We start from the raw sequence: 19,752 nt of genomic DNA, 5'->3' as shown, positions 1-19,752 counted from the left end.
ACATTCTGCCAGTGAGCTGCAGGTACACTGATGCATTTTGATGATATTCAGATAATAGAACATCATTGATCACGAGAGTCTGGGCATGGGAGGAGCAGGGGTTTCTGGGAACTGTTAGACTATGCTTGAAAGGTGCAAAAACAAACCTGTTTTTCTTGCTGGTTCAGAAGGATTGCTGTGGTCCTGTTGGCCCAACACTGAAGGCCATGTCTTGAGAGTGCTTTCTTATTTACTGCTTTGACTGCATATCTCCCAATACAAAAAGGTGCCTGGCACAATCTGTCCAATTTGATCTTGTAATTGCAGTCAGGCGCATCATAGAATCTCCATTTACATTCTACCACAGGGCCTTGTCATGCTGCAGAGGGAAAAAGGAAACTGGCAGCTGGTGATGGCATTAGCAGCACTGTGATTTTACTTGTGATGTCTCATTCCACCAGGCGGAGTCGCTAAAATTGGTCTTACTGGGTTCTGGGGATGGAAACTATGGCTGTACCAAAGCACTGCACTGTAATGTGGCAGTTTTCAGAGGAGGAGGAGGAAAGAGAGTGAGGGATATTCCACTCATCCAACTTGTGTGAGCTAGAGAGGGACTTGAAATTACAATGCAGATCCATTTTCAGGCCATTCCTCAGAACCTGCCGCATCTGTGTTCAGAGAATCATGTGCAATGTGTATGCAGAGAAAAAAGGTAAAACAATATAAAACCTATGAACACAAATTCTTCAAAGGCTCTTTTCATGCTAACTATTAGTTGACTTGCAAGGGCACAACTGCCATTCTGGGTAGGGAAAATAACTCAATGTCATTTTTATCATTGGCACATCACAATAACATCACATGTAAGCCACAGAACGATGTTATCATGACCCAAGTGGCATCATCAAGACATCTATTTATAAGGAGGGAGGGGCAAAGCTTGCCCAAGAATCTTACAAAGATACAGTGTCCCTTCAAACAAACTACAACACCTCCCCATTTGTGTTCAGAATCTAATGCAAAGCCAACATATATCCAGATTAAATTTGAGTCTCTGTACTAAGAAAATACTTACATCATGACTCACCAGTATAAAGTAAGCAGTCAAAAAAAATTATATTTAATACAAGGCTGGCTGAGAAAGTGTTCATACATGGGTTTCAATGTATGAATGGGTGTGCATCAGAGGTGGTGTAGGTGTAGATGCAGCTTGTTCAGTTGCCGCGTTCACTGGTTCTGTGGCTGCATTGTTCTGACATATCTCCACGAAAAGCTCTACATAGGTTTGTTTCCATCCCTGAAACTCTTTGGATGTCAAGCTGGGATTGTCTAGAATCTTGTCTATAATCGCTACTTCTCCTTCTTTTGCCTGAGGGTGATAAACAGAAAACAAAATCTGCACTATTAATACAGTAAACAACAGTGTCTAAAAATGCAATACTGTATTTGAATTCAAGTGTTTATTAAAACACGCAATCACAGATTTTCCAACAAAACTATTTTGTTTTTTCTATTTTTGGTAACTTAATTGTACTGTATTTTTGAAAATAGAAATTTGTAATTGTTTGTGGTACGTTTAAAACTGATGCTGTTGAAAATACATTTTGTATATGAAATCCTAAGAAATATGGAGAATGGAAGGTTAAACTGTGAATGTAAAACAATTTTAACCTCAGGGCAATTGGCAGGCTGGTGAGAGAAAGTTGTTACAGGATTTCAAAAGTAAAGCGTACAGATTTATGGTTCAATTTATTCAATTCTTTTGTATTATAGAGTCAGAGAGTGTTACAGCATGGAGACAGGCCCTCTGACCCAAACTAGTCCGTGCTGACCAAAATATCTATCCACGCTAACTCCATTTCCCTGCACTTGGCCCATATCCTTCTAAACTTTTCCTATACATGTATTTGTCCAAATGCCTTTTAAATGTTGTTAATGTACTCACCTCAACCACTTCCACTGGCAACTCATTCCATATGCATACCACCTTCTGAGTAAAAAATGTTGCCCCCTGGGCTCTCTTTTATGCTTTCCCCTCTAACCTTAAACTGATGTCCTCTAGTCCGCGATTCTCCAATCCTGGGGAAAAGACTGGATGCATTCACCCTATCCATGTGGCATGGTGGCACAGTGGTTAGCCCTGCTGCCTCACAGCGCCAGAGACCTGGGTTCAATTCCCACCTTGGGTGAGTGTCTGTGTGGAGTTTGCACATTCTCCATGTGTCTGCGTGGGTTTCCTCCGGGTGCAGGTTAGGTGAATTAGCCATGCTAAATTGCCCGTAGTGTTAGGTGTAGGGCAATGGGTCTGGGTGGGTTGCTCTTCGGAGGGTCAGTCTTATAAATTTCTTCTGCACTCTTTCTAGTTTAATAACATCCTTCCCATATAAAGTGACCAAAACTGTACACAATACAGTACTCCAACTGCAGCCTCAACAACGTCCTGTACAACTGCAACATGAATTCCCAACGTCTATAGTCAATGCCCTGACTGATGAAGGCCAGTGTGCCAAAAGCCTTCTTCATAGCCCTGTCTACCTGTGACTCCGTTTTCAGAGAACCGTGCACCTGAACTCCAAGTTCCCTCTGTTCCACTACACTCCTTAAGACCCTATCAGTCGCAATGAAACTCCTACCTTGATTTGACTTTCCAAAATGCAAGACCTCACACTTATCTATATTAATCTCCATTTGCTTTTTCTCGCCCCACTTCCCCAGCTGATCAAGGTCTTGCTGCATTTTCTCATAACTTTCCTCACTGTCCACCATACTGCCTATTTTAGTGTCATCAGCAAATTTACTAATCATGCCTTGTACATTCTCATCTAAATCATTGATATAGATAACAAATAGCAATGGGCTCAGCACCGAATCCTGAGGCACTGCATGAGTCACAGGTCTCCAGTCTGACAAGAATCCTTTAATTATAACCTTCTGCTTTCTACCATCAAGCCAATCATGTATCCAATTTGCCAGCTCCACCTGACTTCTATGTGATCGAATCTCCCAGAGCAGCCTACCATGTGAAACCTTATTAAAGGCCTGGCTGAAATCAATCCAGACCGCATGTACTTTCCTGGTCCTTCATCAAAGAACTCTAACAAATTTGTGAGGCATGATCTCCCATATACAAAGCCATGCTGACTAATCAAACCCTGTCTTTCCAAATGCATGTATATCTTATCTCTCAGAATTTTCTCAAGTAACCTACCTACCATAGATAGAGTCATAAAGATGTACAGCATGGAAACAGACCCTTCTGTCCAACCTGTCCATGCCGACCAGATATCCCAACCCAATCTAATCCCACCTGCCAGCACCCGGTCCATATCCCTCCAAACCCTTCCTATTCAAATGCCTCTTAAATGTTGCAATTGTACCAGCCTCCACCACATCCTCTGGCAGCTCATTCCATACACGTACCACCCTCTGCGTGAAAAAGTTCCCCCTTAGGACTCTTTTATATCTATCCCCTCTCACCCTAAAACTATGCCCTTTAGCTCTGGACTCCCCAGAGTCCAGACACTAGGGAAAAGACTTTGTCTGTTTATCCTATCCATGCCCCTCATAATTTTGTAGACCTCTATAAGGTCACCCCTCAGCCTCCGAAGCTCCAGGGAAAACAGCCCCAGCCTGTTCAGCCTCTCCCTATAGCTCAAATCCTCCAACCCTGGCAACATCCTTGTAAATCTTTTCTGAACCCTTTCAAGTTTCACAACATCCTTCCGATAGGAATGAGATCAGAATTGCACGCAATATTCCAACAGTGGCCGAACCAATGTCCTGTACAGCCGCAACATGACTTCCCAACTCCTGTACTCAATACTCTGACCAATAAAGGAAAGCATATTAAACACCTTCTTCACTATCCTATCTATCTGCGACTCCACTTTCAAGGAGCTATGAACCTGTACTCCAAGGTCTCTTTTGTTCAGCAACACTCCCTAGAACCTTACCATTAAGTGTATAAGTCCTGCTAAGATTTGCTTTCCCAAAATGCAGCACCTCGCATTTATTGAATTAAACTCCATCTGCCACTTCTCAGCCCATTGGCTCATTTGGTCAAGATCCTGTTGTAATCTGAAGTAACCCTCTTTGCTGTCCACTACACCTCCAATTTTGATGTCATCTGCAAATTTACTAACTGTACCTCTTATGCTCGCAGCCAAATCAATTATGTAAATGACAAAAAGAAGAGGGCCCAGCACTGATCCTTGTGGCACTCCACTGGTCACAGTGAAAAAAAACCCTTCACCACCACCCTCTGTCTTCTACTTTTGAGCCAGTTCTGTATCCAAATGGCTAGTTCTCCCTGTATTCCATGAGATCTAACCTTGCTAATCAGTCTCCCATGAGGAACCTTATCGAATGCCTTACTGAAGTCCACATGGTTCACATCTACTGCTCTTCCCTCATCAATCCTCTTTGTTACTTCTTCAAAAAACTCAATCAAGTTTGTGAGACATGATTTCCCACGCACAAAGCCATGTTGACTATTCCTAATCAGTCCTTGCCTTTCCAAATACACGTACATCTTGTCCCTCAGGATTCCCTCCAACAACTTGCCCACCACTGATGTCTATAGTTCCCTGGCTTGTCCTTACCACCTTTCTTTAACAGTGGCACCACGTTAGTCAACCTCCAGTTTTCCGATACCTCCCCTGTGACTATTGATGATACAAATATCTCACCCCAGTAATCACTTCCCTAGATTTCCACAGAGTTCTGGGGTACACCTGATCAGGTCCTGGGGATTTATCCACTTTTCTGTGTTTCAAGCCATCCAGCATTTCCTCCTCTGTAATCTGGACATTTTGCAAGATGTCACCATCTATTTCCTTACAGTCTATATCTTCCATATCATTTTTCCACACTAAATACTGATGCAAAATACTCATTTAGTATCTCCCCCATTTTCTGCGGCTCCACACAAGCCCGCCTTGCTGATCTTTGAGGGGCCCTATTCTCTCCCTAGTTACCCTTTTGTCCTTTATGTATTTGTAAAAACTCTTTGGATTCTCCTTAAACCTATTTGCCAAAGCTATCTCATGTCCCCTTTTTGCCCTCCTGATTTCCCTCTTATGTATACACCTACTTCCTTTATACTCTTCTAAGGATTCACTCGATCTATCCTTACATATGCTTCCTTCTTTTTATTAACCAAACCTTCAATTTCTTTAGTCATCCAGCATTCTCTATACCTACTACCTTTTCCTTTCACCCTGACAGGAATATACTTTCTCTGGACTCTCCTTATCTCATTTCTGAAGGCTTCCCATTTTCCAACCGTCCCTTTACCTGCAAACATCTGCACCCCCACCCCCCCCATCAGCTTTTGAAAGTTCTTGCCTAATACTATCAAAACTAGCCTTTCTCCAATTTAGAACTTCAACTTTTAGATCTGGTCTATCCTTTTCCATTATTATTTTAAATCTAATAGAATTATGGTCACTGGCCCCAAAGTGCTCCCCCACTGACAACTCAGTCACCTGCCCTGCCTTATTTCCCAAGAGTAAGTCAACATTTTCACCTTCTCTAGTACATACATCCACATACTAAATCAGAAAATTGTCTTGTACACACTTAACAAATTCCTCTCTGTCTAAACCCTTAACACTATGGCAGTCCCAGTCTATGTTTGGAAAGTTAAAATCCCCTACCATAACCACCCTATTATTCTCAGAGATAAGACCATAAGACATAGGAGTGGAAGTAAGGCCATTCGGCCCATCGAGTCCACTCCGCCATTCAATCATGGCTGATGGGCATTTCAACTCCACTTACCCGCATTCTCTCCGTAGCCCTTAATTCCTCAAGACATCAAAAATCTTTCAATCTCTGCCTTGAAGACATTTAGCGTCCCGGTCTCCACTGCACTCTGCGGCAATGAATTCCACAGGCCCACCACTCTCTGGCTGAAGAAATGTCTCCGCATTTCTGTTCTGAATTGACCCCCTCTAATTTTAAGGCTGTGTCCACGGGTCTTAGTCTCCTCGCCTAACGGAAATAATTTCCTAGCGTCCACCCTTTCCAAGCCATGTATTATCTTGTAAGTTTCTATGAATTCTCCCCTTAATCTTCTAAACTCCAATGAATACAATCCCAGGATCCTCAGCCGTTCCTCATATGTTAGACCAACCATTCCAGGGATCATCCGTGTGAATCTCCGCTGGACACGTTCCAATGCCAGTATGTCCTTCCTGAGGTGTGGGGACCAAAACTGGACACAGTACTCCAAATGGGGCCTAACCAGAGCTTTATAAAGTCTCAGTAGCACAACGGTGCTTTTACATTCTGACCCTCTTGAGGTAAGTGACAACGTTGCATTTGCTTTCTTAATCACGAACTCAACCTGCATGTTAACCTTTAGAGAATCCTCGACTAGCACTCCCAGATCCCTTTGTACTTTGGCTTTACGAATTTTCTCACCGTTTAGAAAGTAGTCTATGCTTTTATTCTTTTTTCCAAAGTGCAAGACCTCGCATTTGCTCACGTTGAATTCCATCAGCCATTTCCTGGACCACTCTCCCAAACTGTCTAGATCCTTCTGCAGCCTCCCCACTTCCTCAGTACTACCTGCCTGTCCACCTAACATCGTATCATCAGCAAACTTCGCTAGAATGCCCCAGTCCCTTCATCCAGATCATTAATATATAATGCGAACAGCTGTGGCCCCAACATTGAACCCTGCGGGACACCGCTTGTCACCAGCTGCCATTCCGAAAAAGAACCTTTTATCCCAACTCTCTGCCTTCTGTCAGACAGCCAATCCTCAATCCATCCCAGTAGCTCACCTTACTCAGCAGCCTCCCGTGTGGCACCTTATCAAAGGCCTGAGATCTTCTTACAAGTTTGTTTCTCAATTTCCCTCTGACTATTAGGGGGTTTATAAAACAATCCCAATAAGGTTATCATCCCTTTCTTATTTCTCAGTTTCACCCAAATAACTTCCCTGGATGTATTTCCAGGAATATCCCCCTCAGCACAGCTGTAATGCTATCCCTTATCAAAAGTTCCACTCCCCCTCCTCTCTTGCATTCCTTTCTATTCTTTCTGTAGCATTTTTATCCTGGAACATTAAGCTGTCAGTCCTGCACGTCCCTGAGCCATGTTTCTGTAATTGCTATGACATCCCAGTCCCATGTTCCTAACCATGACCTGTGTTCATCTGCCTTCCCTGTTAGGCCCCTTGCATTGAAATAAATGCAGTTTAATTTATTAGTCCTACATTGTCCCTGCCTTAGGCTTGTTAGGCTTACTTGTCTATAGTTCCCAGGTTTCTCTTTGCAGCCCTTCTTGAACAAAGGCATAACATTCACTACCCTCCAGTCTTCCGGGACCTTAGCTGTGGCTAATGATAATGCAAAAATATCAGCAAGGGCCCTCACAATTTCTTCTCTAGCCTCTTGCAGTGTACTTGGATCTATCTGGCCAGGACCAGGAGATCTATCAATCTTCATACATTCTAATATGTCTAACACCTCCTCTACTGTGATATGGACTATCCCCACAATATCACCATTAACTTCCCAAGTTCTCAAGTCTTCATGAGTTTCTCCAAGGTCAACACAGAGAAGAAATATTCATCGAGGACCTCAGCCATCTCCTGCAGTTCTACACATAGGTGTCCACTCTGGTCCTTGAGGGGCCCTATTCTCTCTCTACTTTTTTTTCCCCCTTTAATGTATTTAAAGTACCTCTTTGGATTCACCCTAATCTTCTCAGCCAAGGGCTAACTTTTGCCCCTTTTTGATCTCCTGATTTCATTCTTCAGTAAACTCCTATATCCCTATATACCTCCAGGGATTCCCTTGATTCCAGCTACTTGTACCTGAGCCACACCTCCTTCTTTCTTCTGGTCAAAGCTTGGATATCTCTTGTCATCAAGTGTTCCCTATTCCTGTCAATCTTGTCTGTCACCCTCACAGGAACATTTAGACCCTGAACTCTAACTATCTCACTTTTAAAGACTTATCTCACTTGCCAGAAGTCCCTTTGCCTGGAAACAAATTACTCCAACCAACCCCTGCAAACTCCTGACTTATTCCATCAAAATGCGTCTTTCCCCGGTTGAGAACTTGAACCTGTGGACCAGTTTTATCCCTCTCCATAGCTATTTTAAAATTAATAGAATTATGGCCACCCCAGTCACCTGTCCTGCCCTTTTTCATATTAATTATATTATAGAGTTATTTTTAGACATCCGTACTCGTTGGCAGGCTGTCTGGCAAAAATATGAACAGCAAGTTACTTTAGCAGCTGATGAGTTAGTTGAGTTGTGCTTGCTGATTTGTGAACAGCTGTGTTGAAAAATAAATGAGCAATTTGATGGGTCAGTCTTGTGCTGGTTGTTGGTTGGTAGGTGTTTCTGTCTGAGGGGCGAAAGTTTTGATGAACTCAAATATCAACATGACGTGACTCAAGATTCAAGTCAGTCATGTTCTTTATGACTTCTTTGAGGATGAATGTATTTTAGAGGCATGTGTGTAATTATATAGGTGAAATGAAGTATAAATAAAATAATTCACATCCAATTGCAAAGATGGATTAAAGGATCGCACAAGCTGTTGCACTTGTAAAGAAAGAGATATGGGCACTAAAAAAAGAAATACAATATTTTGGGCATTCTGCAGCAAACATTCTATAAGTTTATATTATACCTTGGATTTGATGCACTTATCAGAAAATGGGTTACTTGTTGACTTGGGAAGGCCATAATTTATTTAAACATAAACAGAAATCTCTGTTCATAGGAAGGGCTTTGGCATTCTACAAATGCTTGTTTTGGTGAAAAACATTTAGCATTCTAAGATACCCAAATCATAAACTTGCACAGTAAGAAAAAAAATAATGTAGCCTTTTTAACAGGTTAAATTCACAAGGAAACAAAGCCAAAGGCAAGAAGTTTATTGCATTTTTCTCAACTTGTCACATTACGTTGAAAATAGATGGATCAAAAAATCTAATCAACATTTTTCAGTCTATTAAAACAAACAAATATAATCACATGGTAAGGCATTCTGAATTGAATAGTGTACCTGAGTGGGAAGAAAAAAAATGAACAAAATATAATTAGACATAACAAAATTAAATAAACATTTTCTATTTCAACACAGCTTGTGCTAATTTTGTACATTTGGTGATCAGAGTCAGGAACACAACTCTGATCATGGAAGCTGCTGGGCCATCAGTATGAACTGCCAGGTTTTCCATTACCTAAGGCGGTTGTCACTTGGTCATCTGTATTCTGGATAACATATGGGAGCTTTTACAGAATTCGCAACAGTTGAAGCCACCTGCACTTTATAAAGTTTCAGAGCCTAGCCCTCCTGTTGCCATGGTTAACAGGCATTGCACTGTTCATAAATCAGCTGACCTGCTGGCTTATGGTTCTCCAAGAATCTGGCTGAAGACATATTTGTTGGACCAGATATAGATCCAAGGCTATGCCAAAACTGCTTCTCTAATGCCAACTATAAAAGGCTGGAACTATAAACAAGCTCACTCACCACTGCATTGCAACCCATCATCAAGAACACTACTTCCATCTCCACAGTCTCACTGGTTTTAATTCCTAAGTCATTCTTGTCTCAGCTAAAAACCCTTATCCATACCTTTGTTAACTCCACACTCAGTTTCTCCAATGTTTTGTAACATTGCCCTTTTCTGCCCCTATCAAGCTGAGACCCTCACTTATGTTACCCTTTAACTGTTTCAACTCTCTTCCAGGAGGCCTACAATCCTATACCATTCACAAACCTTAGCTCTAACAAAACGTTGTTATCTCATTTCTAAATTGCACTGAATCCCATTTATTCATCAATTTTGTGCTTGCTGACTTAAATGGGGTGTTTGGTCTTTCAACTCCTCAATTTTACAATTCCCTTCCTCAATCTCAAATTCCTCCATGGCTTTGTAACATCTCCCAGTCCTACAAAGTTCTGAAATTTCAATGCTTCTTTAGTTTTGGGGACTTTCTTGTATCCCCAACATTAAATTCTCAACAACTGCCAACCATCTATTTAGCTGCCCAGATTATAAGCTTAGAACTCCTTCCCTAAAACCTTTTCCATGTTTCTCTTGACATTGCTTAAAACATACCTGCTCGATAAAGTTCCTGCTCATCTGTATTCAAAATTTTGTATGTGGTTCCGCACCAAATTTTGCTTAATAATTCTCTTGTGTGGTATGTTTTATGATTTTAAAGGTGCTTTATAAAGGTGCGTGTTGTTATCCTCCAAAAACCTCAAGAGATCAATCCAGCACTCTTAACTATTCAGAACACCACAACTCAATGCTTATTCTGTATAATGTTCTATCCTTCCTGATTCCCAGTGTCTTGATGTTGTCTAATACATTGACTTAAAAATCCTTATAATTGCTCACGGACCTTTGCAAGAACTCACTTTATTCTATTCTAGAGCTGCCTACAACTCTACAACTCAGCGTCCAGTCTAAATCTGATGAAATTTTCATGAGTGTGGGCAAAACATTTCTGCATCCTGCCTGTACTCTGCCTCCTCTGCTAAAATGCATTTCTTTATTTTATCTGTCCCACCTTCAACAGAATACTTAAAACTGATTTAGGTGACCTCTTTGACCAAAGCTCTTCGAGTTCCTGATGATATCCAAATTATATCCTTTTCTTTGAACCTTAACATACCAAACATGAGGAGATCAGGTTACCCTCAAAGTGATAGACAGCTGTAACTTGTTGCTGAGTTTAGCCCAGCTATGAATTACTTATCTGTTCTAACCTGGACTAATTGAAGCATCTTTCATGGTGCTTAAGTCCAAGGTCATAGTCAAATGCAGGAATCAAACCAGTATAGCTTTGAGCTATATACTGCATAAAGCTGCTGATCCACTGGGGATTGTCTACCTTTAAAGATTTAATACTAATACAGACTAAAGCAAAGCAATATGGAATTACATTTTTAATGTTTATTTCAATAGGAAATATCCCAAAGCATGTCATAGTTCAGGCTTGTAACTTGGGATTGCACCTGGTCAAAGAATCTTCTTGTTGAAATGTGGAACAATGCCATTTCACTGAGTTTTGAAAAACTCAGACTCATTCTCCATGTTAAGGCAGCACAATGATAGTCATGAAATTGAGGCTGGCACTCAAGTCATCTCAGTGAAGAATAGGAGAATGTTGAGGAACAGCAGAAATGACTCAGCAGGCACAGGAAGAGATGCTATCGCTGGGCTTGTTTGACTTGGTAGTACAGGTAGTTACAGAACCACATATGGACAGCATCACAGAGGTGAATCACAGAGACGAGACAGAGTAGGATGCCATGGTTGCTTGGATCAAATGTGACAAAGGAGAACTTGGAGACCTAACACTTTGTGGACAATATCACAAAGAATATTGTTTCTGTGTAGAAACTTGTGTGTACATTGCTTGTCTACACAATGTGGTCTCAGTGCTGTATGGAACAGGCATTGAATTAAAGGGATGTAGTTTTTGAATTAAATTCAAAAGCAATGCTGGGTATCAAGTAGGGTTATGATGACACATTCCAGACCCTTAGAAAGAAAGGGTAGGATGGAAAAACACAGTGAAGTTTCGCCAGTTAATTCTAACTAACTTAACAATTATTATTTATTTTTTTAAAAAAAGGGAATATCCTACCTTAATTGTGCTCTTTAGAATTCTAAGCTTGTGCAATTTTTCATTGATAACTGGATTGTCGCATCTCTTTACAAAGGACTTCTTGAATTCCTGTTTGGTGGAAATTCGATGCTCTCCTAGTGGAGACACACTGGCGTTCTCCAATGCCTTGTACAAATCCTGCAAAGAGTCCCCTGTTTTCTCTGGTGTGGGTTCTGGTAAAGAATTAAATTCAATAAGTCTGGGGTAAGTGATTGACTCAGAGCAGCATTTTCACTTCATAAAGTGCCTGATATAATTCTAGTTTAAAAGAAATGAGAGACGGAATGTTGAGTTAGCTTACTGAATAGAACAGGTATCTCTTGACAAATCGTCTTCTAGCATGGAAAACCTATTTAAGAGCAGACTTAATTTATATTAACTTTGTTCCATCTGGAGCACATGGTTTGACCAAGGAATGACTGTTTCAATATAATTACAGGATTAATAAATTGATTTAGAATTTCAATAGGAAATTCTGCAATTAGACTGAGGCAACAACTATCTTAGTCAAAGACTTTTTCAAGTCAAAATCCACTCTCGGTTATTACTAACAAAATCTTGACAAACTGACTAAGCAATGCACGATACACTTTTAGTGTCCTTTGCTTAAAAAGAACCCAGTTCTTATCTCATATACTCCTGAGTTATATGTCTATAGTTTGATCAAATCAAAGAATTCGTTATCTGTTAAATTTTACAAAATAAAAACCAAAAGAACTGTGAAGGCTGGAAATCAGAAGCAAAAACAGAAATTGCTGGAAATTACTGCCTGAGTTAGTTCTGAAGAAAGGTCACCAGACCCAAAACATTATTTCTGATTTCTCTCCACAGATACTGTCAGATCTGCTGAGCTTTTCCAGCAATTTCTATTTTTGTCTTTTACATTTTACATTTGCTGACTGTGAGCTGATGTCTTCCTTGTTGCCATATGCACCTGAGATTAATTCTTGACCATACTTTGATTGTGACCCTCTGAGACAAGAACGTGGACTAAAGTGCAAATGGCCATATTGACAGGGCCATTCAGAACCTCCAAACAAATTATTTCATTGGCCAATATGAAGTTATGTCAGTCAAACCGAATACTTACAGTACTGCAAGAGTGACCACAGATTGAAAGGGTTTGAGGAGATAATCTTAAAAGTAAATGGTAACTGAGCATACTTGGTATATCGCCCTCACTAAGGCCAAATATTTATTTAGCTAAGGAACAGTGATAGGCAGGTTATACAGCAGCTGAAAATGTGTTGCTGGAAAAGCGTAGCAGGTCAGGCAGCATCCAAGGAGCAGGAGAATTGACATTTCGGGCATGAGCCCTTCTTCAGGAATGAGGAAAGTGTGCCAAGCAGGCTAAGACAAAAGGTAGGGAGGAGGGACTTGGGGGAGGGGCGTTGGAAATGCGATAGGTGGAAGGAGGTCAAGGTGAGGGTGATAGGCCGGAGTGGGGGTGGGGGCGGAGAGGTCAGGAAGAAGATTGCAGGTTAGGAAGGTGGTGCTGAGTTCGAGGGTTGGGACTGAGATAAAGTAGGGGGAGGGGAAATGAGGAAACTGGAGAAATCTGAGTTCATCCCTTGTGGTTGGAGGGTTCCTAGGCGGAAGATGAGGTGCTCTTCCTCCAGCCGTCGTGTTGCTGTGGTCTGGCGAAGGAGGAGTCCAAGGACCTGCATGTCCTTGGTGAAGTGGGAGGGGGAGTTGAAGTGTTGAGCCACGGGGTGGTTGGGTTGGTTAGTTGAGTGCCTCATCTTCTGCCTAGGAACCCTCCAACCACAAGAGATGAACTTAGATTTCTCCAGTTTCCTCATTTCCCCTCCGCCACCTTGTCTCAGTCCCAACCCTCGAACTCAGCATTACCTTCCTAACCTGCAATCTTCTTCCTGACCTCTCCGCCCCCACCCCACTCCGGCCTATCACCCTCACCTTAACCTCCTTCCACCTATCGCATTTCCAACGCCCCTCCTCCAAGTCCCTCCTCCCTACCTTTTAGCTTAGCCTGCTTGGCACACTTTCCTCATTCCTGAAGAAGGGAGCATGCCCGAAACATCGATTCTCCTGCTCCTTGGATGCTGCCTGACCTGCTGCGCTTTTCCAGCAACACATTTTCAGCTCTGATCTCCAGCACCTGCAGTCCTCACTTTCTCCTAGGCTATACAGCAGGTTAACATAAATGGCACTTCTTAACTCAGAGGACCCAAAGAGATATTTTAAAGTGAAAAAGCAATTTGAAATAAAATCACAGCATAAAAAGCATAAATGTCCGATTAAAGGAGACAGTCAATGATGGTACAAGCAATAGGAATGGGGAGAGATAAACAAAAGGATTGTGTTTAACACCAGTGTAACATGAAGTAGGGAATGAAAAAAAACACCTGTACAAGGTAACAGCAGTAACATACAAAGGTTACAGAATCATTAAGTACTCAATTACCTTCAGCCAGGATTTGAAACTCAACTTTTTAATTATACTGCAGAAATGAGATCAGAACTTGAGAAGATGCCAGCCCTCTTTCAGCATATCAAGCAGCTGATGACAAGTCAAACAAGTTGTACATGTCACAAAAGTAATTGTTTCTGACCCTTCAGCTAGCATGTTAGATCTTCAGCAGATTGGGTCACCACAAGCAAATCAGGAAAATTTGTCTTTTCTGTGCTATGTCAGTAGAAGCAGCAGCAAAACTACTTTACAATACACTCTCCCCTTAAAGAAAAAGAGCAACGTTGTGAAAGAGGTGATTTTAAGGAGGGCAGTAAAGATGAAGAGGAAGTTTCAGAGAGGTATAGAGAGTGAATTCAAGAACATGGGCCTAGCTGGTTTAAAGCACAGCTGTAAAGGATAAAAGGGAGGGCTGGAAGTATGAAGAAGACACTAAAGTTAGAAGGCAGCAGAGTCTTTTATAGATAGGCATTAATGCATTTAAACACAAGGATAATAATTTCAGTTAGAAGCATACGGAACCAGGATTCAGTGTATAAAAGTGTGGTGCTAGAAAAACACAGCCGGTCAGGCAGCATCCGAGGGGCAGGAGAGTTGATGTTTCGAGCATAAGCTCTTCATCAGGATTCACTATAGGTCAGCTGAATTACTGGGTGAGCCACATTGGGCATGGAATAAAACTCAGGCAGCAGAGTGTTTGATGAGATGAACAGAGAGCAGAAGATGAGCATTCGAACAACAGTCATAGGAATGGCTGAGTCTGAAGATGGATGAAAAGCTTCAGTAAAAGATGAACTAAAGTGGAGCAGGGAAAGATGGTGTTACAGAGGTGTAAGTAGGCAGTCTTTGTGTTGGAGAAGTATGACTCTACGGTTGCCAAGAGTCTGGTTCCAGCTGACATAATGGTCAGGAAATAGTACAGAATGAGTGGCAAAGGTATAGAGATAAGATGATGGCTTCAAATCCTCTCGAATTGTGGAACCAAACATTAAGTGTTCACACCAGGGGAAACAATAAAAATGGATGAAAATAAATGTTTTACTGGGGACAAAAGTTCAATGTTTGAATCATAGAGTCAAACAGCACAGAAACAGACCCTTCAGTCCAACTCATCCATAGCGACCAAGCTTCCCAAAGCTAAACTAATTCCACTGACTTGCATTTGGCCCATATCCCTCTAAACCTTTCCTATTCATATGCCTGTCCAAACATCTTTTAAATATTGTAACTGTACCTGCACCTACCACTTCCTCCAGCAGTTCTTTCCACACACTAATCACCCTCTGTGTGAAAACATTGACCCTTATGTCCCTTTTAAATCTTCTTTCACTTAAAAATATGCCCCCTCATTTTGAACTTCACCACCCTAGGGAAAGGACCTTTGTTGTTCACCTTTTCGATGCCCCTCATGATAAGTGATTATGCATATTGGAAAATTCTGTAAACATTGTCAGCATATTACAAAACATTTCTGACATTTCATTAAATCTTCATCCAGAATACCACATTGAAATTATTTTAAAATGAAACATAGAAAATTGCAAATGTTAATGATTATCACCTATTTATCATCCAGCTACAGAGTTGAATAGCAGAGTAGGCACAACTTGTTTGGTTAATGCCAACTCCTGCAAGGTCATCTCGTATTAATGAGTTGTATATTTAGGATACTTACACACACATCAGTTATCTATCATCCCAGGCATGTACAGAACCTGAGTAGAATTAAACATCTCACAGTGACATGACAACTGTAGCAAGCAACCTGACATAAGCTCTCAAAGTGGAAGATTATCCGAGAGCACAGTCAGGGACTACACAAGCACATGATCAACAAGATTCTTTACCCAGGTCAGAGTAGCAAATAGTCCGTTTAAAAGAAATAACCAAATTAAAAGAGCATTAAGTCTAACTTCAAACCAAAATATTTTCAAACAAACAAAAAAGAATATTTGTAAGTGATGAAATTTAAAGTTAAAAATCCATACTGATCCTCCTATTTGATAATTTTGGTTAAAGAAGATAGACTATTTTCTATAGACATTTTATGAGGCATTAGTATTTTATTCAAAGAGAAACCTCAGCCAAGATTAAAATAGAACACAACACAAGTTTCAGACTGGTCTGTTCCATAGTAGAAGATTATTTTGCATTCATGGTTATTAGTTAGGGAAAACCATCAATGTCGACCTGCTATGGGTGAATGTCAACACGAAGAAACAGCTGCACCACAGAAAAAGTGATGTGCCAAAAAAGGGAAGTGGATTGTCAGCACATCTAAGGTCAGAACCTCGTACACAATACTCAGCATTTGTGGTACGTTTCAGACAGGCGCTGATTTGAAAATATTGGAAAGTGAAGATTATTTCTCCCCAAAATAGTTCCAGGATAATAACATAATTGATTCATTTAGGATGGAGTTTGTAAGCTGTCAAATTGATTGCTTAGTTGAATAAATCACGATGGATTTATATTTCCTGACTTTAGTCTCTCCAGGATTGGTACCTGTGAGAGACAAGTTAGACTGAAATGGGTAATATATAGATAGTGCCGAGTGAAATTAAGCACTCCTTTTTACGAGGTGACTCCACTGTACTATGCAATAGCTTACTCTCAGCAAACTCCATTTAATCCTCAAGAGACTGTAAGTGAGACACTGGATTGCTTTAATCCACACAACAAAATGCCACAACAAACCCAAGGTGTGAAGTTCCTGATCATGACATTTATACTCATTGATGGCCACAATACCCAGATTCTGTCACTTTATAATTAAAAATGCTATCATTTGTCCAGGGTCTTAATTTTTTTTTGTATATATTGTTGGTTAAATGTAAACAACTCTATTCAAACCTGCCTCGAGATATTTATGAATGCCATGTGCCCCTAAATATGACTTGACCAATTTTAATCTGAAACATCCTTCACTTGACAGAGGAGCAGGGCTGCAACAGCTTATGATTTCAAATAAACCTGTTGGACTATAACCTGGTGTCATGTGATTTTTAACCTTGTCCACCCCAGTCCAACACCGGAACCTCCACATCATGAAAAATCCATGTCTACAAAAACGCTACAGACTTGAACATGTACCATGACTCTAAAATTATGTTGAATGTATATATACCAGAAAGTTGTCACCAAACAACTTTCAGGAAAGATAGATTTTTCAGATTACAAGATGAATTTGTAATCACATACTGGCGCCTGAAATATAAAACAGTGACATGTCTGTACAGGCAGTACCACTGAGAAAGGTCTTTGGTGGCCAATTAAATTCTGTCCTTTCATCACATTCCATTCCATTCATGGTATTAAGGTAACTACATCACAGCCACCCTTGGTCTTTCACAGGCAACCTTATTACCCTGTGCATAATGGTGCCACAGCTGATTGCATGGCTAGTAGATGCTGTAACTTTGTTGTGTACTGATTTGTTCTCAAAGTCTGTATGCGTAATTCTAAACTGTCTTGTAAGGGCACATTAAGCATGCATTGCACATATGCAAAATAAACCCATATAGTTTATTAGTTTCCCTTATAACACATTGGAGTATTGTATTATAATTTTTTTGATCTGGCATTTCTGTTTCACTTATTGCTTCAATATAGAACTAAGCACTGCTGATTTTACGAACCTTTTAAACCATTCAATAATCTAGTTAAATTTTAGTTCCCAGTATAAACATTTTATCCATTAAGAGTACAGAGGTCTGTCATGCACTTGATTGATGTCACATGCCTTCTCAAAACAGGTTGCTATTCCAAATGATTTTCTGACTTGTTTAAAAGAAGTACCTTCATAGAGCTGACCCACATCCATCTGCCTCTATTTTAATATCTCCGTGTTAAAATATATTATCCACCTTTCACCACAGAGGTCAATTATAGATGTGATTGGTGAGGGAGATGGAATGGAAGTACTATAGTTTGCAATTTCATTGAATAAGTCCAAAACTGCAAGACCATCAAGTTTATCAAGTACTCTTAATAAGGGTGAGTAGCACATTGCTGTGAAATCTGCAATTATTGAGATTTATTTTTACACAGTAGGACTTTACAGACAAATGATAAAACAGCACAAATGAAGCATTAGGTAAAACTACATAATTTCTAAACAGTCAAACTGAATTTGTGGATGTATTATAGTATACACAGGGGCAATTTCATGGAGACATCAGTGTCCTTCCCAGCCAATTAGAGAGCTGGTGAAAGACTTGCATTGTCTCTTCTGGGGATGCCACCAGCATAAGATATTCCCCTGAATCAAGTTTGGAAATCCTGCCCAACAGGACCAAACAGAGGCCAGGAAGCCTTCAGTTCACTAGCTTCAGCAGGGAGGTGGTAACTGCAACGAGAACAACACGCACTCAAGGCTGAGGATTGTGAAGTGACTGAGGGCTGAGCTAAGTCATGGACAGAGGGGTTTGTAGGGTGGGATTTGTAGGGGAATGGGCTCAGGAGCAACGCCAGGGGAGCAGCTCTAAGGAGGCCACCATCCTTCCTGATGATAGGTTTCCAATCAGGCACCAAGCACCTTCGCAGAAGAGAACACTGCTGCACTGCCCTCACCTTCCCCCGCATACACTTCCAGGAGGTGAGATGAAACTAACACAGGTTTATTTCTCATACTCCCTATTTCACACAGGCCTACCTCTAGTTGGTTATACCAGTGGCACTGAAATCAGGCCCTTCAGTGCTGGTTAATTAGTCACGGACAGACAGCAATGGTTGCTAGGATGGGAAGATGAACCACGGGCCTTTCCACCTTCGAATTAATTTTGACAGAGGGAAGAAAGACAGCAGGGTGCTTGTACACCCTCTTCCTCCCCGAGTAAATTCCCTCCCTGTCTCTAAGCGCATAACAAAAGTGGCCATAAATCTGTCCACACAAACTTTCAGCCCAAATGCCCTATTTCTGTAAGGAAGTTTTAGGAGCATACTTGTTTGTGCTTTAGGCTTGCACTTAACCTGGATTGGGATTGAGCTGACTGCCCAGTGATTCCCTTACACTGGGCATAAACAAAATGCAGTCCATTTGTCTAGGCTAGAATTGAATCCATATTCTAGAAGGGAAAAAATCTATGTTCTGACCTACCCTGCTGTCTAACTTCTATGGACTTCATTATTCCAAAAAGCTAAAGAATTGCAGATTATGGAACTCAGAAACAAAAACAGAAATTGCTGGAAAAACTCAGCAGATCTGGCAGCAAGTCAGAACTGAAGAAGGATCACTGGCTCCAAAGCATTAACTTTGCTTTCTCTCCACAGATGCTGCCTGACCTGCTGAGTTTATCCAGCAATTTCTGATTTTGTAACTTCATCATTCCATGTGCAGTTAAAAACACAGAATTCCTGTGTTTATGACAGCTACTATTGCACAATAGTTAATCTTATCCTATTGCCAGGCTTATTGTTTCTGCAATTCCATCACCTTATGTGAGGTTAATGCAGCTTTTAAAGAATAAGCATATGCTCTACCACAAAAGCATCACAATGGCACAGGATGTTACAGCACTAACATATTGTATCATGGATTCCACTCACACATGGAAGTCTTTAGTTTTGGAATATGAGAGTGATGGGATGTTATGGGGAGGTTAGTCTCCTCCACAGAAGTTGGGGGATGAGAGTGAGAATGAATGCCAAAGCAAGATGCTTTTAATCTGACAGTGGACTGTTT

The 19,752-nt window shown here is 40.9% G+C and overlaps 1 protein-coding gene across 1 annotated transcript in view; it reads right to left on the bottom strand.

Moving 5' to 3' along the window:
- Positions 1-1,126: 1,126 nt before the first annotated feature.
- Positions 1,127-19,752, bottom strand: part of cnksr2a (connector enhancer of kinase suppressor of Ras 2a) — a 481,257-nt gene continuing 462,631 nt past the window's right edge. Inside the window, exons 21-23 of the mRNA XM_060832965.1 lie at positions 13,680-13,713; positions 11,618-11,804; positions 1,127-1,348 (exon numbers count right to left, since the gene is read on the bottom strand). Coding sequence (XP_060688948.1) covers positions 1,127-1,348; positions 11,618-11,804; positions 13,680-13,713 — 443 coding nt within the window. The remainder of the gene's footprint in view (positions 1,349-11,617; positions 11,805-13,679; positions 13,714-19,752) is intronic.

Source organism: Hemiscyllium ocellatum, chromosome 12 (assembly GCF_020745735.1).
Source record: "Hemiscyllium ocellatum isolate sHemOce1 chromosome 12, sHemOce1.pat.X.cur, whole genome shotgun sequence".
In the NCBI taxonomy this organism is placed as follows: Eukaryota; Metazoa; Chordata; class Chondrichthyes; order Orectolobiformes; family Hemiscylliidae; genus Hemiscyllium; species Hemiscyllium ocellatum.
The sequence above is the reverse complement of the archived record's forward strand: the minus strand, read 5'-3'. Positions and strand labels throughout refer to the sequence as shown.